We start from the raw sequence: 9,104 nt of genomic DNA, 5'->3' as shown, positions 1-9,104 counted from the left end.
TCCCTCAGCTCTTCAGCTCAAGGCTAGTGCTCTACCACTTGAGCCACAGCACCACTTCCGGCTTTTTTCCTTTTTGCTTATGTAGTGTTGGGGAATCGAACCCTGGGCCTCATGTATGCAAGGCAAGCGCTCTACCACTGAGCCACCTCCCCAGCCCCATGGGAAGATATTCTTTTTGTCATTGCTATTCATTAAATAATAGTTCACTTTTTCAGTTGGGAATGTGGCTTAGTGGTAAAGTGCTTGCATCACATGCTGAAGCCCTGGGTTCGACTCCTCGGTACCACATACACAGAATAAGTCAGAAGTGGCCCTGTGGCTCAAATGGTAGAGTGCTATCCTTGAACAAAAGCTCAGGGACAGAGCCCAGGCCCTAAGTTCAAGTCCCAAGAGTGGCAAAAAAAAAAAATTCACTTTTTCATTTTTATTAATCTACGGTTGAAGTGCAGATTGTGACCATTTAGAATCTAAGAAGCCTGACATTATAGACAGTTTCTGTGTCCTTGTACATTTTGAATATAGCCCCTGAAACTCCAGAACAGGAACTCTGTTCTCCGTTAGATGAGGAGGTCCAGGCTTGAGTGGTGCCAAGGCTACTCATTAAGTAGGTGGTGACTTTGAGTCTTGTAACTTTTCTGCCCAAGCACTGATGTGTAGAGCTGTTCAGGTGCTCTGAGCTCATCACATTTGTTTCATAAACTCAGGTGCTGTGAGTGCTCTGGCCAAGTTTGGAGCCCAGAATGAAGAGATGTTGCCCAGTATCTTGGTGTTGCTGAAGAGGTGAGTCTAGGCTCGGGGACACTGGGTGACAGTGTGCTCCTGGGTCCAGGGACACTGGGTGGCAGTGTGCTCCTGGGTCCAGGTGGCTTTTTTTTTTTTGGTGCTAGTCCTGCTGTTGAACTCAGGACTTGGTGCTGTCCCTGAGCTCCTTCGTTCAAGACTAGTGCTCTACCACTGGAGCCACGGCTCTTCTTCCAGCTGTTTGGTGCTTATTTGGAGATAAGATTCTCAGGGACTTTGCTGCTTGGTTGGGTTTGCATTGTGGTCCTTACTCCGGAGAGTCGTTAGCCTTACAGGCACGAGCCACTGGCACCCAGCTCCTTCATCTTTTTAATAAAGGAGAAAGAAATTATGTAGTTGCAGATTATAAAGGAAAGCATAGAAAAGCAAGAAGAATGTTAATACACAAAGCCCAGCACCGACACTTGATAATATGAACTATTTTTTTCCATTAATAAATAATTTTATGGGGCTGGGAATGTGGCTCAGTGGCAGAGTGCTCACCTAGCATGCATGAAGCCCTGAGTTCATTTCTCAGTACCACATAGGTAGAGAAAGCTGGAAGTGACTCATGGATTAAGTGGTAGAGTGGCAGCCTTGAGCAAAAGAAGCTCAGGGACAGCACCCAGGCCCTGAGGTCAAGCCCCAGGACTGGCAAAATAAATAAATAGTTATATTGAGAAGTGAAACATATACTACACAGTTTACCCATTTAACATTCAGTGGGTTTTAGTATAATTCAGTCATAGAGTCATGAACTATCATCACAATCTAAGGTTAAAACATGTTTTATTACGCCACAAGAAACCTGTGTCCAGCTGGGTGCTGGTGTTTCATGCCTGAAATCCTAGCTACTCAGAAGGCTGAGATCTGACGATCATAGTTCGAAGCCAGCCCAGGCACTAAAACTCATGCGATACTTATGTCTAATTACTAGAAAAGCCACATGTAGAGCTATGGCTCAAGTGGTAGAGTACTGTCCTTGAGCACACAAAAAAATGCTCAGGAATCTGGGCGCAGTAGCTCACGCCTGTAATCCTAGCTACTCAGGAGGCTGAGATCTGAGCATCTCAGTTCAAAGCCAGCCTGGGCAGGAAAGTCTGTGACATTCTTACCAATAAACCACTAGAAAACTGCAAGTGGAGCTGTGGCTCAAGCAGTAGAGCACTTGCCTTGAGCTGAAGAGCACAGGGACAGTGCCCAAGCCCTGAGTTCCAAGTCCCATGACTGACCAAAAAAAAAAAAAAAGCTCAGAAATAGTATTGAGGCCCAGAGTTCAAGTCCTAAGATGGCACAAAAGAAAAAAGAAAAAACTGGGTCCACACCGGGCGCTGGTGGCTCACGCCTGTAATCCTAGCTACTCAGGAGGCTGAGATCTGAGGATTGTGGTTCAAAGCCAGCCCAGGCAGGAGAGACCGTGAGACTCCTATCTCCAATAAACCACCAGAAAAACTGGAAGTGGCCCTGTAGCTCAAGTGGTAGAGCGCTCGCCTTGAGCTAAAGAGCTGAGGGACAGCGCCCAGGCCCAGAGTTCAAGCCCCACGACCGACCAAAAAAACAAAAAAAAAAAACAAAAAAAACTGGGTCCACTAGTAATCAGTCCCTCTGCCAACCCCTCCAGTCTAAAGCAATCACCAGTTCTGAGTGTGTGAGTTTGTGTGTGGGTGCATGCGCACACACATTACTCCTGGGGGTGGGACTGAAGCTTTGCTTTTTTTCTTGGTAGCCTAAGCTGCCTTCAGACTATTAAAATAAAAAACCACCTGGTAATTAAAAAAAACAACAACTTTGAAAACAGTTTCTGGGTGTCGTGGAGCACCTACCATCCCTGTACCCAGGAAGCTGAAGCATGGGGAACCGTGAGTTGAGTACCAACCTGGGTTAAATAGCAAGATCCTATCTCAGCTGTGTGCAGATAAATTCTAGCTACTCAGGAGGCTGAGGTCTGAAGCTGAGGTTTGAAGCCAGTCGGGGCACACAGGTCCAAGAGAATCCTATCTCCACTTAACCACCAAAAAGCCGGAAGTGGAGTTACAGCTCAAGTAGTAGAGTGTCAGACTTGAGTGAAAAAGCTAAGGGACAACACTCAGACCCTGAGTTGAAGCCCCAGTACTGGCACAAGAGAGGGCCTTACTCTGTTGATAGAGCTGGCCTCGCCTCTTCCTACCTTCAAAGTAGCCAGGACTACAGGTATGTCAACATACCTGTTGTATGTTGTAGGTATGTCAACATACCTAGACTTTTCCTCTATTGCCAAACAATATCTGAGTATGTAAACGTAGCACATTTGCTTATTCATCAATTGATGGACATTTATTTCCACTTTGAGGATATCATCCATAAGATTTTGTGGATGAGAGGCTGGGAAGGTAGCTCAGTGGTAGAGCGCTTGCCTTGCATGCCTGAGGCCCTGGGTTCAATTCCTCAGCACCACATAAGCAAAAAGAAAAAAGCTGGAAGTGACACTGTGGCTCAAGTGGTAGAGCGCTAGCCTTGAGCTGAAGAGCTGAGGGGCAGCACCCAGGCCCAGAGTTCAGGCCCCACGACCCACCAAAAAAAAAGAGTTACAGCCTCTGGGGTCCGAGCTAGAGTGCCACCGTCCCTGCTGCAGTCCCGGGGCTCAGCCAGGAGCCTCTTGTGTGCCTGCTGCAGGTGTGTGATGGACGATGACAATGAAGTAAGAGACCGAGCTACCTTCTACCTGAATGTCCTGGAGCAGAGGCAGAAGGCTCTCAATGCAGGCTATATCCTAAATGGTGAGTCTTCGCAGCTATCTCACCCAGGACCTTCCTGGAGCTGTGCCGCCCCCTGTGGCTCTAGAGCATGGATGTCAAGAGGACACATTCTTGGTTGACTTTCACGGTGTCCTCATGGCATTACTGTGACCTCATCACATCCCAGATCTTGCCAGTCATGAACATCAGTGAAAACAGCCAATACATTGAAACATTCATTCATTCTCTTTTTGCAGCCCTTTACCTTTGTAAGTGGCTTTATATCTCCTCACACTAACCCTGTGGAAAGGCAGATAAGGACCAGAAATGGGGCCCAGACAGTTAACTGGATCAAACCACCTCATTCATAATGAGGTGCCCCGGGGCCTCAGTTTCCTGGGGATTTGGTGTGTCTGTGGTGCCATCCAGTCATGCAGCCTCTCCCACTCCTTCCAGGTCTGACTGTGTCCATCCCCGGTCTGGAGAGGGCTCTGCAGCAGTACACTCTCGAGCCATCAGAAAAACCATTTGACCTCAAGTCTGTGCCCCTGGCCACCACACCTATCGCAGAGCAGAGAACTGGTAAGTCCTGTGCTCCCCCCTGAGGCCCTCAGATCCAGGCAAAGCCGCCAGGCTCCAGGCCCCTCACCTCTCTGACTTTAGGAAGTGGGACTTAGATACTTGCCTCTTCTTACATGCCTCCCACTTTGAGGAGGATTGGACTTGTAATGTGGAGCCCACACTACACTGCCCTGCTGCCCTGGACCTGTGCTCACCAGATACATTTGCTCTGCAGAAACCACACCTGTTACCGTAGCAAAACAGCCTGAGAAAGTAGCTGCCACCCGGCAGGAGATCTTCCAGGGTAAGTAAACTACTGGCCCGAAATCAGCAATGTGATGGTGTGGGGTCCCATGTTCTCGGGACCCTAGTAGCATTGTGGGTCACAAAGTATGTGGCCTGTCCTCACTGCTCTTGGCAGTGAGGCCCGTTAGGTATCTATGGAGGGAATCAAAACCTGAGAGACGGTGATTTGCCCGAATTGCACAGATAGGAAATGGAAAGACTAGAAGATCTATATGACTCTCTCTCTCAGTGCTGCCTCAGGTCTACGCCTTCCTCCCTCCCTTTCTTTCTTTCATTTTACTTCCTCTTTTGTGTGTATGCTGGTATGGTACTTGAACTTAGGGCCTCAAGCTTGCTCAACTTTCTCTCTCACGGTTAGCACTCTACCACTTGAACCACATCTCCATCCTTGCAGATGATGTGCTCAAGGATTTCTCTGGGCTGGCTTCAGACCACTGACCTTCAGGGCTCAGCCTCCTGGGTAGTTTAAGTTTAGTGGTAAGGGCTATGTGCTCCGCCCTCCCCTCCCCTCCCCTCCCGCCCTTTTTTTCCCTAATGGGGCTGGAGCCCTGGTCTCCCACTCACCATAAGCAAGCATTCTGTTACTGAGCCACACCCATCCCTTTTTTCTTTTGCTTTTTTTTGTTGTTGTTTGTTATATCCTATTATTCTTTAATTTTTTTTATTAGCTTCACCTTTTTTTCCGTGTGATTACCTAGAGATAAGAGCCTCCTGGACTTTTCTGCCCGTGGTGCTCAGATCTCAGTCTCCTGAGCAGATAGGATTACAGGTGTGACTGCTAGCACTCAGCTCCCACTTGCGCTTCTGAAAACAACTGCAGCAGGTTTCACTGTCCTGTTTTCATGCAGGCAGGCTAACTGCTTGGACCATGTTCATCTTCATTCCCTGTCTGTTAGCCTCTTCTCTCCCAGTGATGGCTATTCAAGCAGAGCCTGTTTTGCTTCCTCTTCTGCCATTTTTTTTTTCAGCATGTATTAATGGTACCAAGGGGTTTAACCACTGTATTTCAAGTATTTCAAGTCCTGAGCTCATGCCCCAGTACTGGCACCAAAAGAAAACACATTTTTTTTTTTGAGAGAGAAAGAATATGCACACACATGTGCATGCTCAAGCATGTGTGCTGGGGCTTGAACTCGGCTGAGCTCTTGTTTGGCTTTTTTGTTTAAGGCTTTCACTCTACCACTTGAAATACACCTCCACTTGTAGCTTTTTGGTAGTTAATTGGAGATAAGAATTTCACATCTTTGTTTTCTATCCATGCTGGCTGGCTTCTTTCTCTTTCTCTCTTTTTTTTTTTTTTGGTTGGTCATGGGGCTTGACCTCTGGGCCTGGGTGCTGTCCTTATGCTGCTCTTCAGCTCAGTTGAGTTACAGTGCCACTTCCGGTTTTCTGGTGGTTTATTGGAGATGAGTCTCACAGAGTTTCCTTCCCAGGACTGGCTTTGAACCATGATCCTCAGATCTCAGCCTCCTGATTAGCCAGGATTACAGGTGTGAGCCACCAGCACCCAGCTGCTGCTTCTTTTTTTTGTCGGTTGTAGGGCCTGAACTCTGGGCCTGGGCGCTGTCCCTCAGCTCTTCAGCTCAAGATGAGCACTCTACCCCTTGAGCCACAGCGCCACTTCTGGCTTTTTCTGCTTATGTGGTGCTGAGGAATCGAACCCAGGGCCTCATGCATGCAAGGCAAGCGTTCTGCCCCTGAGCCACCTTCCCAGCCCTTCTCTCTTTTTCATTTTTTGTTCTGGTTTTAAAGCTTGAATGCAGGGATTGGACACTGTCACTTAGCTTTTTTGCTCAAGGTTAGGACTCTATCACTTGACCACAACTCTTACCTGGCTTCTGGTGGTTAATTGGAGATGAATTTCTTGAGGATTTGTCTGCCAGGGTTGGTTTTGAGCCAGATTTTTCACACCCCAGCTTCCCAAATAGGATTACCACAAGCACCAGGCCCCAGTCTGGCTGCTAACTGGTATCCCTTAGATCTTACTCTTGTGTAGCTAGTATTACAGATCTGAGCCATCAGCACCCAGCAAAAAACTTTATTAAAATACCATCACAAGCTGGGAATGGTGGCATATGCAGTAATCTCAGCACTTAGGAGGCTGAGGCAGGGAGATGTTGAGTTCAGTGCTAACCTTAGCTGCATAGCAAACCAGTCTTAAAACCAGAAGAAGAAATTATCCCAAGTTGATAATGGAGCGTGAGAAGCCAAGTAAACTTGACCTGTGTATTCCAGAGCAGTTGGCAGCAGTGCCAGAGTTTCGTGGGCTGGGGCCCCTCTTCAAGTCCTCGCTTGAGCCTGTAGCCCTTACCGAGTCGGAGACAGAGTATGTCATTCGCTGCACTAAACACACCTTTGCTGACCACATGGTGCTTCAGGTGAGCAGGGTGGACTGTTGGTACACGTGCCAAGAACCATATAGGAGAGCCTGACCCACACCAGATTGGGTGCAAACCCCTGTGCCTCCCATCTCTGCTCAGAGACAGGGAGCCTGGCGCAGGCGGGATGGGGTTCAGCTTGGGTTGTAGGGGTGGGGACCTCCTGGCTCTTTCTGTGCAGCAAACTTGGTCTTTGATCAGTGTCTGAGCTCCTACTCCTCCTGGTCCAGTTTGACTGCACAAACACGCTCAACGACCAGACCTTGGAGAATGTCACAGTGCAGTTGGAGCCCACGGAGGCCTACGAGGTGCTCTGTTATGTGCCTGCCCGGAGCCTACCCTACAACCAGCCTGGGACTTGCTACACGCTGGTGGCTGTGCCCAGGGAAGACCCCACAGCTGGTGAGCCCTCTCTAAAAACCACCTAGGCGTTGTGGGAACCCATGGGATTGGTATGGAGTGCACAGCTCTGACTTCAGACTTGAGAACACTGGTAATGGCTTAGGCACAAGTATCTTTAGTATATTCTCTATTTCATCCTCATAGCAAACGTTTGGGAATAAGTACTACTATTCTAGTTGCTGGATAAGGAAACTGAGATTCAGGTTAAAATTAATTGTACAAGTTCAGAACCAAATGATCATTTGGTCTTCAAATAAGTCCTCTTTCATTATACCACATTGTCTTTCAAAAACAGACACTAACCTCTAACATCCCAAACCCACTTCTCCCAAGAAACCCAGAAGCTTCTTTTTTCGCACCTTGTACAGTGGCCTGTGATAGGCATGGACAGAGCTCTTGCTCATTGTCTGCTCTCTTTTCTTCTCTGAGCCCTTGACATGCCTCTCCTGTCCTGCAAGCTTGCGGGGCTGAATGACATGCTGCTGCTCCTGATAACACAGCAGAATCCTGGAGGACTCACCCCTCTGCAGGCTGGGAACAGCCTGACCACTCTGCCATTCCTCCCACAGTGGCCTGCACCTTCAGCTGTGTCATGAAGTTCACTGTCAAGGACTGTGACCCAACCACGGGAGAGACAGATGATGAGGGCTATGAGGATGAGTACGTGGTAAGAAGCTGTACTGGAGGTCAGCCCAAGGCTATACTTTTGCGCCGTCTGAGGGATAACCAGACGAAATCCTTTTTTTTCTTTTTTTTGGTCGATTGTGGGGCTTGAACTCTGGGCCTGGGCCCTGTCCCTCAGCTCTCCAGCTCAAGGCTAGTGCTCTACTACTTCAGCCACAGCACCACTTTTAGTTTTCTGGTGGTTTATTGGAGATAAGAATCTCATGGACTTTCCTGCCTGGGCTGGCTTTGAACCGTGATCTTCAGATCTCAGCCTCCTGAGTAGCTGGGATGACAGGCGTGAGCCACTGGCTCCTGGCTATTCTTGATGCTTTGACTTATAGCTCTCTTTCAAGTAATTTCTTTTAGCTCCTAAAAATACATGTTCATACGTAGAAAAACAAACTAAGTGGGGGGGGGACAAAATATAAACAAATGAGAAAAATCTACATTGGGAAAAATGTACATTGTAGATCTTGCTTATTTCACTTAAAACCAGCCTACTTTCCTTTTTCATTACAGGTTACTTTGTAAACTTTTTTTTTTTGGGGGTCCAGTCATGGGGCCTGAACTCTGTCCCTCAGCTCTTCAGCTCAAGGCTAGCACTCTACCCCTTGAACCACAGCGCCACTTCCGGCTTTTTTCTTTTTGCTTATGTGGTGCTGAGGAATCGAACCCAGGGCCTCTGGCATGCAAGGCAAGCGCTCTACCACTGAGCCACCTTCCCAGCCACACTTTGTAAACTTTTTAAAAAATTTTAAATAGTGGTACAAAGGAGTTTCAGTGCATCACTTCAGTTTATAGTTTATGAGTACAATGAATCTTTTTTCCTTTGCAAGTTTTTATCAAAATAACTACAGGTGGCCCCAGTGCCTAGCCCTGATTTTTTGATGACTCTGCTCTACCACATACATGTATCATAACCTGGTTGTCATTTTACTCCTTTAATCTTGGGCATTTGGTTTGTAATGTTGCATTAAATATACCTTTGGAGGGCTAGGAATGTGGCTTAGTGTTAACTCTTAACACTTGCCTTGCATGCATGAAGCCCTGGGTTCGATTCCTCAGTACCACATAAAACAGAAAAAGCCGCAAGTGGCGCTGTGGCTCAAGTGGTAGAGTGCTAGCCTTGAGCAAAAAAGCTCATGGAACAGTACCCAGGCTCAAGCCCCAGGACTGGCAAAAAAAAATATATAGGGGCTGGGAAGGTGGCTTAGTGGTAGAGCGCTTGCCTTGCATGCATGAGGCCCTGGGTTCAATTCCTCAGCACCACATAAGCAAAAAGAAAAAAAGCCAGATG

At 47.7% G+C, this 9,104-nt stretch overlaps 1 protein-coding gene across 1 annotated transcript in view; it reads left to right on the top strand.

Moving 5' to 3' along the window:
- Copg1 (coatomer protein complex, subunit gamma 1) overlaps positions 1 to 9,104 on the top strand; it is a 57,494-nt gene that overhangs the window by 29,856 nt on the left and 18,534 nt on the right. Inside the window, exons 15-21 of the mRNA XM_013032308.1 lie at positions 705 to 780; positions 3,433 to 3,536; positions 3,951 to 4,076; positions 4,291 to 4,359; positions 6,597 to 6,739; positions 6,970 to 7,141; positions 7,711 to 7,808. Coding sequence (XP_012887762.1) covers positions 705 to 780; positions 3,433 to 3,536; positions 3,951 to 4,076; positions 4,291 to 4,359; positions 6,597 to 6,739; positions 6,970 to 7,141; positions 7,711 to 7,808 — 788 coding nt within the window. The remainder of the gene's footprint in view (positions 1 to 704; positions 781 to 3,432; positions 3,537 to 3,950; positions 4,077 to 4,290; positions 4,360 to 6,596; positions 6,740 to 6,969; positions 7,142 to 7,710; positions 7,809 to 9,104) is intronic.

The sequence above is a fragment of the Dipodomys ordii genome, unplaced genomic scaffold (genome assembly GCF_000151885.1).
Source record: "Dipodomys ordii isolate 6190 unplaced genomic scaffold, Dord_2.0 Scaffold153, whole genome shotgun sequence".
NCBI classification, from domain to species: Eukaryota; Metazoa; Chordata; class Mammalia; order Rodentia; family Heteromyidae; genus Dipodomys; species Dipodomys ordii.
Note: the sequence above shows the minus strand (reverse complement) of the source record. Positions and strands in the feature narration are given on the sequence as shown.